We start from the raw sequence: 23245 nt of genomic DNA, 5'->3' as shown, positions 1-23245 counted from the left end.
CTGTGGCCAAATTCATTTGGGAAGTGCTGCCTTAAAGGAATGTCATATGGATAAAGGAGAGCATCTGTTAAAAACATTTAGAAGTAAGTACTTGAACTGTCTGTAGGCTAGCTGGTTCATTAGAGTGCAGTGCCAGTGGAATCAAGGCCTGGAGTTTAATAGCTAGGTTAGTTAGTTTTGCTCTGTTCTGTGGTTATACGTTTAACCATCTTGCACACACATGCCACAGATTTGGGAGAGAGGAGGAGGAAGTGGGAAAGTGTAGATGGAGCAATAGAAACCATCACTAGTACAGCATCATAGGATAGTAGTAGATTTAGAGGGGTCTTAAAAGTCACATAGCCCTTCATTTTACAGAAGACTTGAGTTGCAAAGAGATAAAAGGACTTGCCTGAGGTCATACATAGAGTAAGTAGTAGAGAGAGGATTTGAACCGCACACCACTGGTTTCAAAATCAATGATATTTCTATTATCCCATACCTAGGAAACCAAAAGGCATCACTACTAATTGGGTAAGGAGCATTCTTTAACATGTGTAGGACAACATTTATAAACATCTGTGCTTTGGAGGTTAATTTTAAGTTCCCCAGATATACAGTACCTAAAGAGTAAAAATTGACTAGCTATTTAAATAACCAGATTAATCTTTTCTTGACATTAGGAGTTTCAGAGAGACCTGAGCCTTTGGAACACAGAAATGTTCCCTGAACGCTTGGCTTGAAATGAGTACCAATCACCCTTTACCTACTTTAGACAGAGTGTCATTTGCTTTGGACACTGGGAAGTTCAGAAGAGCATGAAGCTTCAATAAAATGCCTTATCAGCAAAATGAGCTAGGAAGGAACACTAGTGGAGGTGTACCCTTCTGCTTTACTGAAGCTCCTCTGCACTGCTGAATTCTTAAGTTCGTTGTTCACAAATCATGAAGTGGACAAAATAAACTTTCAGAGGTGTCTCCTAAACCTAGGAGAAAGGCAGCAGAGAGAATGACTCTAAGACTGGTCAGTTTAACATGGCTTGAGTATTGCTCTTAATTTCTTTGCCTCAGGAGATAGACTCCTTTATTACCAATATTTTGTTAAAAACCAAGTAATTCTCCAGTCTGTGCCTATCTTGATATTTGGGGTAATTAAAAATATATATATTTGTCATCTGATCCAGATAAAGACATCTTGGGGTCATTTTTGGTTATTTGAAATTCTCCTCCTCACTGGGGTATAAAGCAGCTTGAAGAAATCCTCATAAATTGTTTTTACTTAGCCATTAGCAACATTTCCTTAGAAATTGGACTTGAAAAAAAAAGAAATTGGACTTGAGTTTTAGTATCCCTCCATAGGAATCCTTTCTATTTAATTTTCTCCTTTTTTTCCCCTGGTACTTAGAGTAGCAGTTTACTTACAGCTCTGCCTATCTCTCTCTCTGTCTCTCTCTGTGTATATACCCCACACTTCTGAATGTTTTTTGTATTTATATGTTGATATTTATTTGGCTGTGCAGCTACATCCAAATTGGTAAGTAAACCTGATTTGGTAATTTAACATCAGCCTTGTAAAGAGGCTTTCATGATTGTAACCCTGCATGGCAAGGACTCCATCTGAAAATTGTAGAATATTAGCCATAGATAGGACTCTGATGATAAACTGCTACAACTCTTCTACAATTGAAGAAACTGAAGTACCTGCAGAATTTAAGTGACTTATAAAACCAGGGTAACTGATCTGGTTGATGAAAGAGCTGGGGTTAGAATCTAATCCAACATTCCTTCTCCCCCCCCCCCCCCGCCCCCGCCACTTTCTCTACCAGATATACTTCTCTTTTTATTTTTGGTTGTAGTAGAGGTAACAGATACAGTCAGATTTTTCTGTCAGCAGTATTGGATCGATAGAGTAGTTTCTTTAACCATATCTTCAGAAGATTGCAGCAAAGTTACCAATAGGGGGTAGCCTAGCATAGGCTCTGCAATGACTCTCTTAACTTCAAGACACTTTTAAAAAATCACCCGTGCTCTGATTGGAGCCAACAAAAAAAAAAACATCTGTTGTTTTATTTATAGCTGCTATTTCTAAGAAGCATATTCTTTAGCAGATGAAGAGAAGTGGTTGACAGGCCATAATTCATAAAGTTACTGAGGCCTGATCTGATAGAACAAAATGTACAAAACTCTCTTCCTTCATTCAGGCGCTGTAGCTTCCCTTTTAACTGAACATAGGAATGGGGCAATGAGAAAGGAGAACATAAGTTGTCATACTTGTTAAGAAAGTGAAGACTCCTTAAATAATAGTGTAGAAAATAATATCCTGCCACGATAAGTTATTGCTTTCATCTGTTAGACTTCCATCAATCTGAGTTACTATTTCTTCCTTTATATTGTCACAGGTGATTCTCATCATAAAACCAAAATTTTCCTATCATTCCCACAACTGTTTACTTTTGACCATTTGTCTACTTCACACGTGCTTCCCAGGGCTCCCAGCTTGATGCCATTCACCAATCTAAGTGGCATGTTTCTTTTGTAAAGAGGTATATGTCAATCAAAATAATGAGTAGATTTGGATCAGGGCCAAGCTGTCACACACCTCCCCCCCCCACCAGTTCTGCTTTCTAGTTCCAGTTGATATTGATATAATAATTTCCACTGTGATTTTCCAGCCAACAGTTCATCTTCATAATGGTAATATGGCCTCTGCCATGTTTTTACAGATTCATTGATGAGATTGTAACTTGGGTTATGTTCAAAGGCTTTCCTGAAGCCAATTTATATTGTTTCTATTTCTTCCCTCCATCTATAAGGCTAACTACTGTATCACAGACAATATTTACATTTGCCTGACATTAATTACTCTTCATAAACCAATGTTATTTGATACCCAGATGCCCCAGGGCCCTTTTAGCTATTTAATGATTTGTTCTAAACAGATTAAGGGTAAATGAATGATTTGTAACTATTACTCTTTTTTTTCTTTTAAAAAAAAAACACCACCAACAGAGGTGATTTCATGAGTTAATATTGAGTTTGGAAAGATTAATATCCCCTTGTAGATTTCGCTGCTGATCATCTTACGCTGTGAAATGTGAATGTGAAACCATTAAAATTTGGTTCCATTTTAGTTTTTTTGACTAGTTCCCATATCATTGAACTGCACATATTGATGACCATTTGTACCCATAGCATTACATTTGTCTTAAAATTACTCCAGCAACATTTATTTTTATTCTTTACATGGCTAGCATGCTAAAGAGATCAATAATACTCCGGTTTCCTTTTCCATGAAAAAAATCACAATAAGTATGAAAGTTTCCATTCACCTTCCCCCCTTTCTATTTGACAGTCAGTGTACTTTAATAGGATTTCCAAGTGTCCTTTCATTTTCTTCCATTTCATATTATACCACATAATTATCAAGTGGGGATGTTGTGGAAAAACTTTGGATATGAATTTTTTCCATTTTATCCATGCTTTGGATATAAATTAGATTAGATGATCCTCAAAGTCCCATTTATGAGTCTAACCTGATAGGGAGGGGCATCCCCAATTCCTGCATGTCGTCATTATCTCAGACCCCTTCATTAACATAGTAAAGCCTGGGAATCTTTAGATCCTATTTGGAGGTACAGTTAAATATGTCTCATGTTAGATTTTTGAAAGCTATTTATTATCTCCTTCCAACTTGATTAAACATAGTAGTTCTCTTGCACTCCTGAAAGTGATAAGTTGGCCAGCTATATTTAGCTGAATAAAAACTATGGCATCCTTTGGGAAGAATGTGCTTAGTTTAGCCTTATGAGAAAATGTTTAATAAATGTTATCCTGAAAATATTTAGCCTGGCCCATGGTCCTGGCTTAGCTTCAATCTTGATTTAAAAAAAAAAAAAAGCTGCCACAGAATGGAACAGGAATTACCTTACGTTCCATAGACGGGAGGATTTTTGCCACTGGCAACATAGGGTACAGTGGGAAAAACACTGGGTTTGCTGTCATTTACTAAGGTGACCTTAGGCAAATCGATTAACCTTTGAGCCTCTATTTTCTCAAATGAAGTCTTTTGGACTAGATGGCTTCAAAGATCCCTTCCAACTCTAAATCTATGATATCGTGGCCTACAGATATCATGGACTAAGAATATTTTTTCCTTAGAAATTTTAATCTCTTTAAATAGTGGCCCCTGCAACTTTATTTCCATGTTTTGGTAGCCTCAAAGATAATCTGTTGCATGGGTTGTGTGTATGTGTATAGTAAAAAAAAAAAAAAACTCTCTATTTCTATATATGCACATATGTGTCCATATTACTACTTTATATATTTGTATACATAAATATATTTTTATAATAATATGCTACTACTTTATATATATTTACTACCATGTATTTTATTATACATATATGTATAATATTATATACACACATTACTTCAGGTTTGTGACATGTCCATTGAAGATGCCTCCACCTTTGCTATTGATAGCTTTTGCTGCTACCGTGGAATGGATCAGGGCTTTCTCCTCCTTAAACATTGACCTAGTCTATTGTCCTTTGCCATTATTTCTCCATGGCACCCCTTTGCTATTATTTGTTATGTGTACATTATGTGTATTCACCCACTAAAGTAGGGATTCTTAACCTTTTTTTTCTCTCCTGTTTCCTGATCACTTTTGTCAGTCTGGTGAATCCTATGAACCCCTTTTCAGAATAATGTTTTTAAATAAATAAAATATATACAATCGCAAAGGAAACCAATTCTAGTGAAGCAAAGTTACAAAAACATTTAAAAAGTTTATAAACTCTAGGTTGAGATCCCCTACACATAAAGTATAAACAGTTTTCAGGATACAAATGGTATACTCACAGGTAATTAATTATAGGTAGTAAGTTAACACACATTATTTGTTGATTACAATTTAACTAAACTAAGACTCTTTTATAATGGGCCTTTCTTTCACTTTGAAGTGGATGATCTCTCTTTTAACTGCAAACTTAGATACACATTGTCTTTCCTTGCCAGGCAAGAGGTATAACACTTGAGGTTGGCAGTTTTATCCTCTGGATTCCAGGAGGGCTCTCTTAACCTGTAGTCCCTATCCCTGGGCCCTTACTGCCTCTCTGAATGAATTCTTCTCTGTGCCTTCCAAACCTTTTTTTTTTTTTACACTAATTTTCCTGTCTCTTCCGCAGAGTCTCACTATTACTATTATTATTATTATTCAGCCTTATTGCTGAGTCTTTTTACTTATTACTCAGTCTTTCAGTCTACTGTCTTCTAGCCTGAATCAATTTTTTCTCTCATTCCCACTTTCTCTTAATAGCTTCCTTTTTTCTCTGTCTTTACCCCTCCCCTAGTCAGCAGCAATTCTCATGGGTGTGTTTCAAACCAGTTATGCCGTTAGCATTTCTGAAATGATATGTGGTAACTTTCTTCTCAGTTAAAATGCAATAGAACTGGGGAGGAGTGTATTTCTTTACAGGACTGCCCTTGAAGAAAACCCAGAAGCTCCAGGTATTGTAAGAAATATACACCTACATTTCTGAATTATAAATGTAACCATTTATGTAACTGTTTTCTTAGATTAAAAAAAAAATTACTTACCAGTATTGTAAAATGGGATGGCAAGATAAGAAAATAAATATTTTATGAGAAATACCCAAACTTTTCTCGGACCAGTAGGGAGAATTTTTTTGGTCATCAAATTTAGTGACAATGAATTCTAACCAGGAAATACTACTACAGCCTATGAAAATTGGCCAGTTTTCTCTCAGCTTCCTCAGTACAAGGGGCTTCCAAATTTCTGTCAGTTTAGACCAGTTTCCTTGTGTTTATAGATTTAAATTAAGAAAACTTGGAAGGAAAATCCATTCCTTTTGACACCCACAGGTTTAAGCTTTGTTGTACTGTTGTTCTAGCTCAGCAAGCAAAAAAAACTTAGTTCTACTTGTAACACTCCAGGCTCTGAAGTTGTATTATATGCATTTTCTTCCCCATAAAAATTCATATATTCACATAAGGGGTGCGCGCACGTGTGTGTGTGTGTGTGTGTGTGTGTGTGTGTGTATGTGTGTGTGTGTGTTTCTTTCTTATTCAACATCCATCACTGGGTCTTTGCTATTCAGAGTGCTTTGCAATGCTAAAGTAGGTGATGGGATCATAATTAGCCAGCCTGCCTAAGATTAATGTGGTATTATTTTAGCTGTATTTTAACTGTTTCACTGTCTCGGTTAGTGACATCAGAAGCAAAGTTGGAATGTCTCATTTTATAAAAGGAATCCTACCTGCTATTTCAGTCCTTATTTCCTATAGCAGTCTGTCTCCTGAGTGTAATGTTAAATTTGGAACAGATATCAGATTTTTTTTTTAAATCTATGTGGCTGAAATGCTGGTGTCAGACAGTTCAACTAAAGGTGTCAGAGTATTTGAGTATCCAAAAAGATATGAAAGGTTCTAGTTTTCTAAATGTTTAATCTCTTCAGGTCAGAATGCCGATGCTGCTAATTAAATGCATAAATTCTCTCTGCAAGTCTGACATACAATTTTGATTGGACCTCTTTTTTTTTCTCACTGTGAGGAGGGAGAGAAAGGAGTTCTTTATGCTTCTTGCGCCATATCAGTTCAAAATACGTATTTTTTTTACTCTGCAGAGTAATGTCTTATTCCCTCTTAAAATACAAAACTCAAGACTACCCAAAGTTTACAAGCATTTTAAAATAAAAATGAAAATCAGTATATGGTGGAGGGAGAGGGTGGAAATAAACTGATGCTTATTTTAGTCATGACTTCTTCAGTGAACTCATGTCTTTTTATTTTGGATGAATTTGCAAAAAGTTTCCAGCGCTCTGAACTTGAGCCGGTCCAGTTTTAAGGTCTTCAAATGTAATACAGGTTTCTGCCTGAATGAAATGACTTTTTCCTTGAAATTTTCCAGATAATTAGGTATAAAACCAGTGTTCAGATCAAGTTAAAAAAAAATTGCCCCCTGAAATTTTAAAATCAAGTTCTTGCATTGTTGTTAACTTTATTCACTATACCCAAGGTATTTGAGCAGCTCCTCCCACCCCATGAGGAAGGAAGATTGCAGTGAGGGTCCCGGATGTGTTGGGTGACATTTGATACTATAAAGTGTTATTGTTAAAGGTACATCAGAAGTCTGCAGCATGTGTTTTTGCATCACAGTTTGTATTCTAACCCTAATTTGGATTTCTTAGGCTCACTGAATCCTGAGAGTCTTGTATTCCTCAAAAGCATTTTTAAGGGAGGTGTAGCAAAGTATCCAATCAGTTTTAATGGTGATGGAATTTGGACTTAGCTACAGTTATTATGTAAAGTAACATCTGACAGATATTTGTTCCCACTTTCTATGTGAACCTCTTTTCATGTTATATCCTTTTACAGTTTAAGAAGCTCATGGTAGTTTCTGCCCACTTTTATACTGCTTCCATCCATAATGAAAGATTTGGCTCAAACATTTCTGAAGCTAGTCAGTATTCTAGCTTTAATTTTCCACTTGCCTCTGCCAGGCACTCTAAAACATCTCTTTTTATTGAGAACTCCTCCAAAAGGTACAGCTGTGTGCTGGTTTCATCTTGCACTTTGTAGCTATGTTGGCAACATTTAGTATAAGGTATGCTCCCATCTCCCACACGTTGTTGCTGCTGCCCAAGTACTGTTCAGGCCTGTCAGTGTTACCAGCTTGAGAAGAGCCCCAAGATTGCAGGAAAGCCTGGCCTCTTTCACATGCTTGGTTGTCATTGGGGTAAAGGAGGAAAAAAATAGAACTCGTGGAAAACGCACCATTTGACATGTCCTCCAAAATCTTCCAACATCTTGGGAGACCGAAGTCATCTTTGTCCTTGCAAATGATGAAGAGAAAACATGGTAGCCTCTTTACCCCCTGCCTTTTAATACTTAGAGAGAATGAGATTCATATCTTTTAGTTCTTCTGCTGTTCCTTTTCTTCAAGCATGCTGATGGCTTTTCTTATGAAATAATTCAGTGAAATGAAATCTGTTGCTGAGGTGTAGTTAAAGGAATTCACAAATTTGCACAGATTTGAGGAAGCAGGCTTGATTCTCCACAATTTAGTCCCTTGCCTAAGCTTTGGAATTCCAAAATAGTCCTCAGTCAGGTACTCACCCAAAGTTTGTTGAGGATGTTTTGAAATGCTTACAAAAGTTCAACATTTGTAAACTTTGCAAACACTGGACTCTGTTCTACTTCTTTTACCTAGAGAGTTTACGGAATAAAAATGGGCTTTGTGTCTTAGTAGTAATTTAATGTCATGAGATTTTATGATTGTGGTGCTTTATCAGAGAGTTACTGTTTAAGAGGTCACTTGTCAAATTTGGTGATCTTCCTAGTGATTATTGTTTCTGGTCTTCATTTCTTAAAAGGATGGGTGCTGAATAACTGGCTTTTTGGGAGGGGGTGGATTAAAGACACACTTGTTTTTATTTTATTGTGTTTCTTGAAGAACTTCTATGCCTAAGGTAGATGTTGTCATACAATTATGAGACTTCTCAAGGAAAATAGATTTAATAACGTAAGCTGTAATGGTGAATAGGAAGTTCTTGAAATCTTGTGTCACCTTGCTTCTGTTAAATGGTACCTTTTAAAACTCCCGTTGCATATTTTCAGCAGGCAGCCTGGATAATTCAGGCATTTGAACAGTTGAATTACAGTATGTAGAGTGAATTTATAGACAAAAATTTGCTGCATTCTTTTAAACTTCCAAAATTTCTTCAGGGGCAACCTATGTGAATTTTAAGGAATGTTGCAGTACCTTGGGAGATAGGCTAGGGATAGGAATTAGACCGTGATTTCTTTGAAATGTGGAACTCCCTGGGGAGGAACTCCATTTACTAATGCAGGTAGATACCTTCTTTGCAATTTAAGTGTCTTGGAGAGTTGCCTAGAGCCTTGAGCAATTACATGATTTGCTCAGAGTCACCTATAGCCAGTATGTGTCAGAGGCAGGACTTGAACCCAGGTCTTCTTGGCTTCAAAGCCAGCTCTATCTACTCATACTGTGGCAGGTATCTTTTTTTTTTTTTAATATCACCATATTGTGGGGGTTTTTTGTTTGTTTTGGAGTAGACCAAAGTAGTAAGGAACTTGGTAGAGGTAAGTAAATTGATCTCTTGGCTTGCAGAAATATTGAAATGACCCAGAGGGGAACAACACCAAAATCTATTTGAAGTCAATTATTTTTTGTGTAGTTTTCAAAGCTAATGTGTAAGCATAGATTTACTGTAAATTTGGCAACATAAACATCCCCTTTTCTTTTCCTTCCCAATCTTATCATTATAGTGATTATCCACAGAGGATCTGTTTATATTTTAAAATCACAGTTGGGTGAAATCAGTGCTTTTTCTTACCACCAGCTTTTCTTAATGCCAAAATAATTAAATTGCAAAGATTTCCAAAGGAATCTTTATGAACCCTTTCTTCTGTAGTCTCTTAGTTTTATTTGATTGTCTCCATTTCGCAGATTTCAAAAAAGAAAATAAGGAAGTAAAGAGGAAGGGAAGAGTGGGAGTAGAGTTTTTAGCCAGTGATTAAAATGTTTTACATCAACTTAGTTCTGCCTTTGGTGTGAGGAGGCCCATTTATGCTTACTTGAAGTGATGGGTAGTGTGCTGGGGATGCATGGGTTCAAATCCCCCTTTAGGTATTTATTAAATTTGTGACCTTGGGCAAGTCATTCAACTATCTTAGTTTTTCCTCAACTCTTAAGAGAAGATAATAGCAACTGATTTCACAAGTTTGCTTTGAGGATCAAATGAAGTCATTAATGTAGTTTGTAAACTTTTAAAACTTTATATAAAATGTCAGCTCTTTATATTATTATTGTGCTTGAGTCTTGAAGGTATAGGGAATCCAAATTGATGGCTTTCCTTTGGCCTCAGGATTTTTTTCCCTCACTTTTTAATCTGTACTTTTCTTCAGTCTTTTTTTTTTTAGTTGAAAATAGAAAATTTTGAGATTTTTAAAACATAATTCACTCTCTGGTAACATTGTTTTTACATGTAATTATCTGTATTGATTTTTACATATAATCTTTATATAATATAATAAACATTCTTTTGCTTTTACTTATAATGATCCATGTTGAAGATAAGAATTGGTTGTGGTGAGCAGGGTCAATGTGATCTGGTAATATCACATAATATAGAGGTAGAGAGAAGTGGATTGTGTTGTGTTGTTTGAGAAATGAAGCGTTGTGGGACTTTTTGCTTTCACTTTGTAGCATTTTTAAATAGAGTCTATTTTCCAGATGCATTCCCTTTTTTGTGTGTGTTATGTGGAGATAGCTGGGAGATAGTGTATCCTTTTATTGTCTTAACTTGAATTTGCTTTGCTCAGCATTTCATTTCAAATGGTTATCCTCAGATATACTTTATTGTCAGAAATTTCCCATTGTTTAATAAGGATGCCTTATCTCTAAATGTCCCTGCTTTTCTAAATATAAAGAGAAGAAGCAGCATTTATTTAGTGCCTACTATGTAGCAGGCGCCGTACTAAGTGCTTTACAAATATATTTTCATTTGATCCTAGCAACAATCTTGGGAGGTAGGTGATGTTATCCTGATTTAACAGTTGAGGAAACTAAGGCAGACAGAGAGACTTCTCGAGGGTCATAAAGTTGGTAAGTGTCTGAGGTCAGATTTGAATTGAGGTCTTCTAGACTGCAGGCTCAATCCACTGTGCCACCACCCACAGATTTTAGAAGGAAAAGAAACACGGTTTTCTTACAGATTAGGTGAGTCCCAACAAAATTGTCTATGAAGTTTATTTCTGTAGCAGGAATACTCTATTCCTTACAGCAGAGACATTTCCCATCAGGGTGAAGGAACAAGGATGAGCTTATAAACTTTGAGACAAAAGAAGGTGAAGGGATAGGGGCCCTGTGGATGTAGCTATGCCTCTACCTAGAGAATGTTCTTTGACATTTCCTGGGCTCTGACTCTGTATGCACAGCTCCTGGATGATTTTTTGTGTTTAGTTTTTTGTTGTTATTGTTGTTGTTGTTTGTTTGTTTTGTCTAATAGCTCGAGTCTCCAGCCAACATGTGATATAATCTTGCCTGAAAATTTCTTAAGTCTCTGACTGTATAGATTTAATTAAAATGATCTAATGCCATTTTAAAGATAATTCCAAAAAGCTGATATTTAATGAGATAGATTTGCATGGTGTTCTATCATGGTAATTGAGAAATATATAATTCTTAGGCTGTTTGTATTTGAAGCACAAGCTTTAATTGAAGAAATTTGTGTGGGCCATTTTAGTATGTATTGCTTCTCATAAAGAATACTTGGTTAAGACCCAGGGAATGTTTAACACAAAAAGGAAAAAAAAATAGATTATATTAAGTATCTATTTCCAAATAAAAGCATATAGTGAGTCACCAAAAAAAAAAAAAGTCCAAAGTCTAAATGGAAATAGGGTGAATTTTTGCAAAATATTGACCACACCTGTAGAGATTTTCATATTGAGTCTGTTCCTTCTACAGTCTATGGTTTGACAACTTTGTGGAGAAAGTATTTAGCTCCCTCCTCTGGCGTACTGTGAGAAAAATTACTTTCACTGCCAAAAGATTTTCACTTTTTTTTTTTTTGGTGATAGAATACCAAATGTCATATGCAGTGTCAAAGAAAGAAATATTTGTGTGAATAGCATCGTCTAAAGTGTTTTTGTAGTATTGTAGGGTTTTTTTCACATGTAAGTGAACCCTAAAAAAATTGTTGCATAAACACTAGCATTTCAGAAACCATTCAATATTTCTCTTCTGACTAAAATGAATACGTGCAGACTCGAGTATTCAACAGTGATGGCATGAAGCCTTCATTTGAATATAGAACTGACAGTATACATTTGTTAAGGTTGAGAGTAGATAAAATTAATTGAGTTCTTGTTTTAAAAATTAACTTTTTGTCTTGTGACTTATAAACTCAACATTTTTAACTCCTGTCCCCAATTTTTTTTTCTTCTAGGTTTTACACTTCTAGACCTCACAGAGCAGTTTTCCTCTTCTGCAGTTGCTCCACCAATCCTTATTAAGTTAGTGGAAGCTATAGAAAAGAAAGGTATGTGTTAGGATTGCATGCTAATTCTGCCTGATAGGGCCTTGGGTCATTGATCTTCTTTGTGCATTTCTTACTTAGTCTTGAAGGAAGTACTAGAAACTTCAAGTACCAGAAAATAGTTTTCATCTGATTTTTGCAATCAAATGAAGTTTGTCCTCCAGTGCCTCATCAGTTAATCAACATGCACATATTAAGTACCTGCTAGTGCCTACAACTGAGCTTTAGGCTTGGAGATTTAAAGACAGATATGCTGGTGATCCTGGGTTTTCAAAGCCTTTGCCCATGGTGTTCAAGTTCTGGTGGGACCTAACAAATTAGAAAAATTTCATGTATTAGGGTTCTGGTATCTCTTTTAAGAGGCCCAGCCTAGCTAAGCATGGATAAGCTCATCAGCAGAGGGTAGGCTAACATGGTTATCAATTTTTTTTTGGCCACTACAATTTGTGGAATTGTAAGTTACTCCTTTCTAAGTCATCATAGATAGATTGAGGTCTAAGTCAGTGGAGGGAGCTCCAACGTCAGGGATGTCATAGATCTTTTGAAGTATTGGAGACAATTACTAAATAATTTCTGCCCACACTGTATATAGCAGTAAAATAACTTGTGCCTACACAGTTGCTCGCAAATCACTGCCATTCAAAAGGCTTGTTGCAGGATTTGACCTTTACAACATTTTAAGACATATAGAGTAAAATACCTTTTCTAGAATTTAAAAATAGATATTAATGGGAAATGGGAGTGCCTTTCTCAGTTGGTCAGCAAGTATTTATTAAGTATTTATTATGTGCCAGACACTGTAAATATAGATATAAAAAGAAAAATGTATAATGGGGGAGACAACACATAAAAGGAAGCTTAAAAGGTGAGGTTTGGGCTGTGGGAGCCTGGTAGAGGGAGTCCAGGATACAGCCTGGGGACGAATGAGATATAGATGGCTTGGGGGTGTCCTCCTTAAATGGGGGTTTTGGGAGGAGCTATCCTATCAGAGACAGAAGCAAGGGGAAGAGGGTACTTTGAATGTGTGGTTTCTAGGGCTGGAGTGAGACTTTATGATGAAGAGTCTGGAGCATGATAGAAGGACAGCTTGTGGTTATGGGTTCTCCAAGAACATTGGTTTTTTTTTTGTTTTTTTGTTTTTTTTTTTTTACAAACACAAACTGTTTTTTGTGTTTTAGGCCTGGAATGTCCAACTTTGTACAGAACCCAGAGCTCAAGCAGCTTAGCTGAACTCCGGCAGCTTCTTGATTGTGGTAAGTATCTCAGATCTAGGAGCATATATAACACAAAGGATATTTCTTTTTTTTTTTTTTTTTTTAGTAATTTTTAAATTTAAATTTAATAATTCCCCCCCAAATTACATGAAAAATAATTTTTAACATTAATTTTTAAAAAATTTTGAGTTCTAAATTTTCTCCCTCCCTCTTTTCCCTGTGTGCTGTCAGGAGTTAAGCTAGATGCATTTAAGCTCTCTTTTTGTATGAGTAAGGATACCCCAACAGTAAGATTTACACCAAGTTCAGTTTCCATTTTGTGTTATGCATCACCTGAAATAGATTAAGTAAGAAATGTCTTTTGTAACAGTATGGCAGAAACTAGGTACAGACCAACATCTCATACTGTATACCAAAATAAGGTCAAGATGGGTACATAATTTAGACATAAAGTCAGTAACTAAACTCATGGTTACTAGTGATAACTAGCCAAGAAAGGGAATTGGTACTGAAGAACTCTGTGTCTTCCCTCCTTTCACCCTACAAATTAGTCACCTACCTCTAAATCAGATAGGTAGGTTTGGCATAGTGGGTAGAGGGGACTGAACTTAGAGTCAGGAGGACCTGTGTTCAAATCCAAACTCTGACTCTGTGTAACCATAGGTTGAGTTACTGACTTCTGTGATTTTCAGACACTTCTTATGCTTGAGTGGACCATATTGGCTCTTTGTAGGAAATCACGGGTCTTCAACATGCTAATGCATGCTATTACAGAACAGTTACCTTGTATGTGCTCTACTTTACTTGTGGGCCATCTGTCCTATGCTGTATTCTATTCTAACATTAATCTACACAGTAATATTTATCTTTACTGATCAGTTTGGAGTTTATTGAATTTTAGGTTTTCACTTTTTCCTCAGTTAGAAGTATTAGTAGCTGTTATAATAACAACAACTCTGTAATCTTCTCCATATCAACATAAAACACCCCTCATTCATTCATTCATTCGTTCATCAGACATTTACCTAGGCCTTGGGGGAAAATATGCAATTTAGTTAAGCCGTGATGGCTGCCCTCACAAAGCTTAACCTTGGGGAGAGGCTGATGTGGAGATAAGATGAAAACTCAGAAAACTAATACATATTATGACATGGAGAGTGGTAAAACAAAGTACTCTGTGTGGTCTGCCTTGGTAGAAGTGTATTGCTCTCTTGGTATAAGTCTTCATGGAGGAGATGGGGTTTGAATTGAATTTTGAGAGATGAGTAAGCACCGAGCAGGAAGGAGGACATCCTGAGCATAAGCAAGCAGCATGAGCAAAGCACAGGGCATGAGTGGGAGTAGAAAGTGCAACGTGATGTCAGGTTTGCATTGTAGAGTTCATCGAGGGTAAATGGTGTGAGATAAGGCTCATCCCAGAGGGGAGGACCTGAATGCTAGTCCGAGGAGTTTGAGCTTTATTTTGGTAACAAGAAGGAATCATGGACAATTTCTGAGCAGAGGATTGACTTGAGCAGATCTGTGCACAAAAAAGGTGGTGAGGCCGTATGAAAAGTGACTTGGAAGGAGGGACTTAATAAAGCCACAGAAAATACTGTTAGCAGTAGTACAGGCTGAGGGTAACGTGGTCCTGTGACAGTGGGAAGAAGTAGGAGGGGAGGGACAATAGAGGAGATGGAACCAACATCATTTAGAAAGTGATTGGATGTGAGAGAGCTGTCAAGGTAATTCTCATAATGCCATAAAGATAGCTTGAGTAAGTTACAGTTTTTATTATGCCTTTCTCCTGTCATCTATCTTCCAAACTTGCCAACTGTGCATTTCGGAATCACCAAGGTAAATATAACATTATAAGCAACATAATCACTATCACAGTAAGTAGTAGTATATTTTTCCTTTAAGATTTAATCGTAAATGTTGTCCAGGTGTGCGTATGTGCACACATATGTCTGTCCATCTGTCTGTCTGTCTCTCTCTTTCTCTCTGTGAATTATGCTCCTCTGTGTTTTTTTTTGTTTTGTTTTTTTTTACTTTATTCAACAAACCTACTTATGTGCCAAGCAGTTGTTACAATACATATGAAGGATAGAAATATTTTCTGATTTTTTTAAAAAAAATTTCTATTTGAAAAAATACATTTTCAGGCTAAAATTCAGTATTTTGAATGAAAATGCCTAATATCAGAACTTTGTGATATTGATTAATTTGAAATGTCTGGAATATTAAAGAACTTTTCTGATGGATTTAAAGTATCACTTATGTTTATCTTAACTGTATTCATATGATTAGTAGCGAAGGCACTCTTCACTCAGCAGCTTTTTATCAGGAAGCTGCCCTGTATAAAGCACAAAGATGCTTTGTTTTTTATTTTCCTGTTTAAAAAAAAACGTGGAAAAAAGGTGGATTGTATGACTATTGGTCTATATTTTTTTTCCCCTTCTTTTGCTCAAATGGTCTAAGATAGAATGTGAAATTTTAACGCAGGCTTTTCTTTTTAAAATGCCTTTACAGAAATCTAGTTTTTCCCAAGACAGCATCTTATGTTATTTATCAAATTTAATTTCATCTTTTTTACTTGTCCGTACTGGTCATGCTGATCATCCAACAAAATAGCTGTCATCAAGGATAATAGAATTGTCAAGTTGTAGATTTATGACTGAAAGGGATAGCAGAGGCTCTCTAGTCCACACCAGGGCCCTGTCCCTCTCTTCCCGCGTTTTGCAGATGAGGAAACTGAGGTAGAAGGACTTACCTCAGGTCACATGGATAGTAACTTTTGAGGGGTCCTTTTCAAGCCCACTGGTTCTTCCCCAAACTCCCGGGGAATAGCAGAGGAAAGGAAAGGCCCTGGAATTAGAAAGTATCCCACGCCACAGAGAAAAATGCCTGGTACCAAGTGTAGAATCAGAGAAACTGAAGTCAAAGCCTGATTATACCTCTTAGTTCAACAGTGGCCTTGGACAAATTAGCTCATTTTTGGTTTCAATTAAGTCACTTCTCCACCTTAGTTTCCTCATGTGTAAAGTGAGTAACTTTTAAAGGTCATTTTCACCTCTGTCCTATGAATGTTTTGTGATGCCATGACCCAGTGAAGAACCCTCTTGAACAGGCAGGGGGAAATTGTTCTGTTAGGTTTATGTAGGTAATTGGAAGTTAGAAAGAATGTGGCTAAAACACTGCCAGTCTTGTTCCTTCTTCACCAGAGAAACTTAGGAAAGGATCAGAGAAACATTTGTTTCTTAGGCTAGGCAATTAATGTAGAGTTTCGTGTTTTAGATAGGAAAATTTGTTAAATAGTATAAAGGTCAGAGGAAATACAGACATCAGAGATTCATGATAAGTCTATGATACACTGAAATTGGTGATTAGATCTTAAGGTAAACCATGTATGGAAGTGAACCAGGTTAGCAATAAATATCTTCATGCCATGTTATTGGCACAAGAACCAGAGTTTGTGTAACCAAAATATTGTGAGATTAAGTTGGTGACCTCTTTGAGGTCCTTGAGAAGCACCGGTGGAAGGAAACCAATTTGAGTCTCTGCTTTCCTCCTCCAATGAAATGAGGGGAATGATGCAGCAATCACCAAGATTCTTTCTGTTGCTGATATTCTGGGGATTCTTTGTTGGGATGCTGAACCACAGTAGTACATTCATTGTTGCCAGAGAGAAGAGAAGGCTGCCTCAGTCCAAACTTGGGATCACACCACCTGAGCCAAGTTTCCAGCACATTTTCTCTTTCATGAAGTTGTATGATCCAGAGGGAGATTTGGGGAAGAGCTATTTAATCAAAATTTGGAAGAGCATGGCTTTGCGTCTAGCTGTGTGAATTGCCAAATGCTCATCTGAGGTTTTATGCTCTGGGGTCTCTGTGTGTGTGTGTGTGTGTGTGTGTGTGTGTGTGTGTGTGTGTGTGTATTTAATTGAAGATAATTTGCATCTTTAAAAAATTTAGAGATCAAGGAGCATAATGGTTGAGAGGCATAATTAGTGAACTATAATAAGATTGGTGAAGAATTTAGGGAACAGAGGAAATGAGTGTTTTCAGGCCTGTAAATTATTTAAGTTTTTTTGGGTTTATGTCTGAAGTAATTATGGGACAGAGTACTTAATGCTAGTATCACAAATGGAACAAATGAGTCTCAAGGGAAGAAGTACTTTAAAAGCACACACATTTATTAAAGGAGTAATAATAATGTTTTTAAAGAATAGTTAAAAATAGTATGTCTTATAGAATGAACTTTGGGCCTTAAAACTTGCTGTTCAAATTGGCTTATTTCTTATTGGCATACTCTTTTACTGCACGGTTCCCCAGTCATTATTCCCAGAGTTAGCTTTCTATATACAGAGAAGCTTCTGTGTATTCACATTGTACTCAGATATGCGAAGTACATTTGGAGTGCTAAATTCAGTGTCTTCTAGAAAGTTTATGTGGCAAGTGTAAGGTTTTCCTACAAAGGGAAGCATCTAATCATGCAAATAGTAAAATTAATAGTAGTAATCTGTTAGGCAAATAAACAGATTTATTTAAGTATGCAGGAGACCAGAAACATGCTAACAAGTACCAGTCTGTAGGGACATTGGGCAAGCATGTACATACTTACTTTTAAGACTGATAGTATTAAAAAATATGTAGTGTTACAAATACCAAATTCTCAATATAAAAAAGACAGGAAATAGTGAATCATTAAATAATTTTGTTAACTCATTTGAGAGTCTGAACTTTAATTTTATCTGAATGTCAACTCCTCAAAGACAGAACACAGTTTTGTTTTTGTCTTTGTATTTCCCAGAATACAGTAGGTGCTTCAAAAAGACAAAAATTGGAAAAAAAAAATAAGCAGTACTTTTAATGACTCAAATTTTCTCTCTGAAGCAGATACCCATTTTTCCCACTAATATTCTTCCAGTTATATTATATAATTGTAAATCATGGAATACTGTAGTTTGTGATGAATTAAAACTAGGGATCAGTCAAAGGACAACAGGGAGATACATGATAAGCATAAATAGGCTTAAGTGTATCACCAATTAAGAATCATATACCACGAGCAGTGTAAAAGATCACCAAAGAGATGTATAACTGAAAGAGGAGGTAGGCTAGTCATATAGAAGGTGTCAGGGGTAATACCTTATGTTTGTATGATGATCTAGAGTTTTGCAAAATGCTTTCTAGATATCTCATGCGAACACAGATATACATATACATAGATATAGATGTTAGCCATATAACATCTCTGAGCCTTAGTTTCCCATCCCATTCCCAAATATGTTGAATATTTAGCATACTGGCCCATATATCTTCTAGGTAGTACAGTTAGCTAGTCCCCATTAGTGTGAATAATGAATTTGATGAAGTGGTCATGTTATTTGAATTTAGGCTGCGTATTTCCATCACTTGCTATATTTTTCACAATCATTAACTTCAGATAGCACAAATTAGAATACATATGTCCATTTCATTTTTTTTTTTGCACTAATCAGGATCTAGCTGTAAATGTCAGAGGTGGAGTTAGAACTCAAGTCTTTTTGACTCCATCAGGTGTAGCTGTCCATCCATTATGCCATACTCTCTTCTTTAATAGGTGGTGACAGATAAACTCTCTTCATTCCGTTGATACCAATTTAACAAGAAAAGATCTAGGGAAAGGCCCTTAGCACATTGGGTGACTCTCCTGTAGAGCATTTATAGGAGGATGCCAAAAAGTTGCAAAGGACCAGAAAGTGTGGATGGGTGGTAGTCAGCCATGTTGGAGAGAGTAACTCATCTTGGTGAGATCTTTGGCGTGTCAAAGTATGCCTTGTTTGAAGATTGTCACTGAAGAGTAGCTTGTCTGGCATCTTAGTCTCAGGTCTCCAAGGTTTGACGTTTGAAATCCTAAGGTCAAAAGCCTACAGCGAGCCTTGTGCCTGCTTGCCTGGGGATGGGGTAGACAGTAGCTTTTCTCAGGATCCCTGTTTCCTTAGGTAAGTGATTGAGAACCACACAAAACCTGATGGGTGCCTCTTTCCTCTCCACAGCTTGAGGATGGGCTGTGCTGGTGAGCTTCAGAAGGGTCAGTTTTCGGTCAGTAAGATCTCCCTAATCTCCATGTCCTCTACAGTTTTTTTCTGTTTGAAGAGACGCTCCTGTTGTTCCTCTCTGTTTCTTTAGGGCCAGCCGAGTCAAATGTGTGACCCACAGGCCTTTCCACACAAAGTACAAATGTAATCTGTGGTTAGTTGTTCTTGGTAGGGTCTGAAGTGGTTTGAAATACTACCTCACAAACTGCAATATTTTTTCTTACTTCCCATTGCTTCATACCAGTTGAATCTGTCTTGGTGCTCTTTATTGTGTCTGTTTTCTTATTACACTTTGTACTACACGTGTCATAACCTCGTAGAAGGTGGTTTGCTGGGGAGCCGAACTGGGCGTATGGTAAGGGATTTTTCAGGGTACCATTTCTATTTTTTGTGCAATCTTGGAGTGATTCTGAACTTTCTTAGGTATTTATTGCCCATTATCCCAACCATTGAGGCTCAAAATACCAGCATCATTTTTGATTTTTGCCTCAGACATCCCATCTCCCATATCCACATGGTCACCGGTTCCTTTGTAATGTCTTACATTTGCCCCTTCCAGCTGCCGTCACCCCAGTCTAGACCCTCTTCATCTGGCCACCATCTTGGTTGCTACCATCTTACACATTGATTCTACATACCAGTGCCAGATTAAACTTCCCAAAAGACTACTTTGTTTCTTAGAAACCTACTGAGATTCCTTATTGCCTATAGGAAAAAAGTCTGAAGTCCATAGTTATTAACCCCCTATAAAATTTCTAGCCTCAACCTACCCTCACTCTTCAATCTCCCATTACCTTGTTGACAAACTTTCATCACCAGCCAAACAAGACTATTTATTTATTATCACTGTGATGTCTCTTTCCTGACACCCTCTTCAAATATCACGTGCATTCCTGCTTCTTACTTCCCTCACATTGTTCTTCCTGCCTGAAATATCCTCTCTCACCACCTCCTCTTGCGTAAGTCCTTCAAGGCCCAGCTCAAGCTACCCTTCCTCTAAGAAACTTTTCTCAGCTGAGTCAGGCCTTAGTGGCTTTTCCCTGAATTCCTTGTCTTTGCTATTTATGAGGAATTTGCAGTTGAATTATTGCCATAGCTTTCTAATTGGTCTACCTGCTTCAAGTGTCTCCTTTCTCCAATTCTCCTTTCTGATGCCAAAGTTGTCTTCTTAAAGAACAGGTCTGACTATGTCACTCCCCCATTCAATACATTCTAGTCATTCCCTTTTATTTCTAGGGTCAAATAAAAACTCTATTTGACATTTAAAACCTTTCACTAAAGGGCTACAACTTAACTCCCCAACTTTCTTATGCATTGCTTCCTTTCCATTTCCTTCAAGGTTCAACTCAGATGCCATATCCTACTTTTCTGATTCTGCTCCCCCCCCAACTTAGTTCCTACCCCTCTCCCCCAAAATTAACTTATATTTACTTTGCATGTATTTATTAAATATGTACATGGAAGTCTCCTCCCAAAAGATCAAGGATTGTAAAATTTTTTTCTTTTGATTCCCAATCTCTGACACATAGTAGATGCTTAATAAATACTTACTGTTGATTATTATTGTATTTATCATTTTATGTATGTGTTGGGTTTCTATAACTGGATGTAAACTTTGTGAAGGTGAGGTCTTACTTACCTCTGGTGTCTTGCATGGATTTGATTCTGGTACTTATTAAGTACCTATTGGGAATAATTTGCCATAGTGTTGCTTAGCCTTTTTCTCAAGTCTCTGGAACAGTAGTTCTAGAAGTTCCTTTGGGTGGCTATCCAAATAGCCATATTGTTATTACTTTGCATATGGTAGATGTTTCATAAATCTTTGTTGAATGTCAGGAAAAACAGCTTTAATCTTTTTATGAACTAATGCATGGATAGCCTGATGGTTGACAGTTACTGAAATTCTATAACGTATTAATAGTAAATTTTTCCAAAAAATTTAAGATAAATTTGTGTTGATTTGTAGGGTTCAAGCAGTGTATTTGTGACCATCACAGCAATTTGAGACTCTGGAGTAACATTTTGAGATACCAAGCCTCTTACCACCTTCCTTCATTTTACTGCTCTTATTATCACTACATTTTGGTTTGCAGCTTTGGAGGCAGATATTTTAAAAGACTGCAGATATGTTAGAATTCTTGGCATCTAAAAAAATGTATTTCTTCTTGTTTTACAGATGCCTCTTCAGTGGACTTTGATGTCATTGATGTGCAGGTCCTGTCAGACGCTTTCAAGAGATATCTCCTGGATCTGCCAAGCCCTGTCATTCCAGGGACAATTTACAGTGAAATGATTTCTGTAGCACAAGGTTGGTTTTCCCCTTTTAGACAACTCAATTAAACATGCATTTAGAGATCTCAACTTAATTAAATGTTGTGTGTAGAGCCAGCTTAACTTTCCAGGCTGATTGCACTTTCTTTGCACCTCCATACTGTGCTGCAGCCCAGTGAAGCCACCTCTCCTACCTCCATCTTTGCATAAGTTGTCTCCTTTACCTGGAATACTCTCCCTAGTTACCTCTGACTGTTGGACCCTCTAGTTCCCTTCAAAGCTCAAGTGCTCTGTCTCCCTCTTTCAGGAAGCTGTTCCTTATTCCCCGGGTGTTCTCTTTCCACCAGTCCCCCCTGATGTACTGCGTTTATGTTGTGTATATACCCTGTATTATCTGTGATTCTGTCATATCCCCCTCGTTCAATCATGTCCAATTCTTCATGACCCCATGAACCTTAGCACACTGATGCTGTCCGTGGAGATTTCTTGGCAAAGATACTGGAGTGGTTTGCCATTTCCTTCTCCAGTGGGTTAATGCAAATAGAGATTAAGTGACTTGCCGAGGGACACACAAGTCGTAAATGTCTGAGGTCAGATTTGAACTCAAAGTCTTCCTGACTCCAGGCAGAGTGCTCTATCCACTCAGCCATCTAGCTTACTCCTGTATCCCCCTAGTAGAATGTAAGTTCTAAAGGTGCTTTGCACACAGTAGATGCTTAGTAAGCTCTCCTTTCTGAATAAGAAAAGATTAATATTAAGTGGCTCATTTCTTCCCCATGAAACTATATTGTCTATTGTACCCTGGTCACAAAGGCATCAAATAGAAGTTTACCCAGAAGGATGTGTCCACATGTCGAAATGGCTAATTGTTAACCTTTTATCAATATTGGCAAAGTTCACTATCAGCAGAGGACACGGTGTTCAGAGGTTCAGTGGTAGTTTCAAGGAATTGGGACAGGAGACTGGTGAATGAGTATGCCCATTTCAGATTTTTTTTTTATGATCATTATGGTGTATGTTCACAAAAGATGGAAATCAGCGAGGAGCTAATGCTCTCATCACGTGCTCTTTGGGACAGGATATCGTGGTTAGTAACCTTAAAAGTTAGAACCTGTTACTTATCGGGTACATCTCCAAATTAGCCAATCACCCACCGGTGAACACTCGGTTGTGGCTTGTGCCAAGTGTCTCTTAGATTTCCATTTGGCTTAAGAAGATCTTACTTTGTCACAGAGACAGTTTTTCTAATGAGAAGAACAAATACCCCGCTCCTCATGAAAACTGGCGTTAACTTTGCTCTTGTTCGTACCTGGCAGAGAGTGGGAACAATTCCTGGCTGCTTGTTTGCTGATCTCTGAAGCAGTTTCTGTTTCTCCTTGTAGAACTACAGAGCACAGAAGATTATGTCCAGATGCTAAAGAAGCTTATGAGGACTCCTCACATACCTCATCAGCATGGGCTCACGCTTCAGTATTTGCTAAAACATTTCTTCAAACTCTGCCAAGCCTCGAGCAAAAATCTTTTGAACGCAAGATCTCTCTCTGAAATTTTCAGCCCTATGCTTTTCAGATTTCCCATCACAGGGTAAGTGTGTGTGTGTGTGTGTGTGTGTGTGTGTGTGTGTGTGTGTGTGTG

General features: G+C 37.2%; 1 protein-coding gene across 1 annotated transcript in view; it reads left to right on the top strand.

Moving 5' to 3' along the window:
* The window catches only part of PIK3R1 (phosphoinositide-3-kinase regulatory subunit 1), a 100453-nt gene that overhangs the window by 53135 nt on the left and 24073 nt on the right, over positions 1–23245 (top strand). Inside the window, exons 3-6 of the mRNA XM_027863385.1 lie at positions 11975–12067; positions 13243–13317; positions 21516–21647; positions 22993–23194. Coding sequence (XP_027719186.1) covers positions 11975–12067; positions 13243–13317; positions 21516–21647; positions 22993–23194 — 502 coding nt within the window. The remainder of the gene's footprint in view (positions 1–11974; positions 12068–13242; positions 13318–21515; positions 21648–22992; positions 23195–23245) is intronic.

This window comes from Vombatus ursinus, unplaced genomic scaffold, assembly GCF_900497805.2.
Source record: "Vombatus ursinus unplaced genomic scaffold, bare-nosed wombat genome assembly UNPS02014772.1, whole genome shotgun sequence".
NCBI classification, from domain to species: domain Eukaryota; kingdom Metazoa; phylum Chordata; class Mammalia; order Diprotodontia; family Vombatidae; genus Vombatus; species Vombatus ursinus.
The sequence above is the reverse complement of the archived record's forward strand: the minus strand, read 5'-3'. Positions and strand labels throughout refer to the sequence as shown.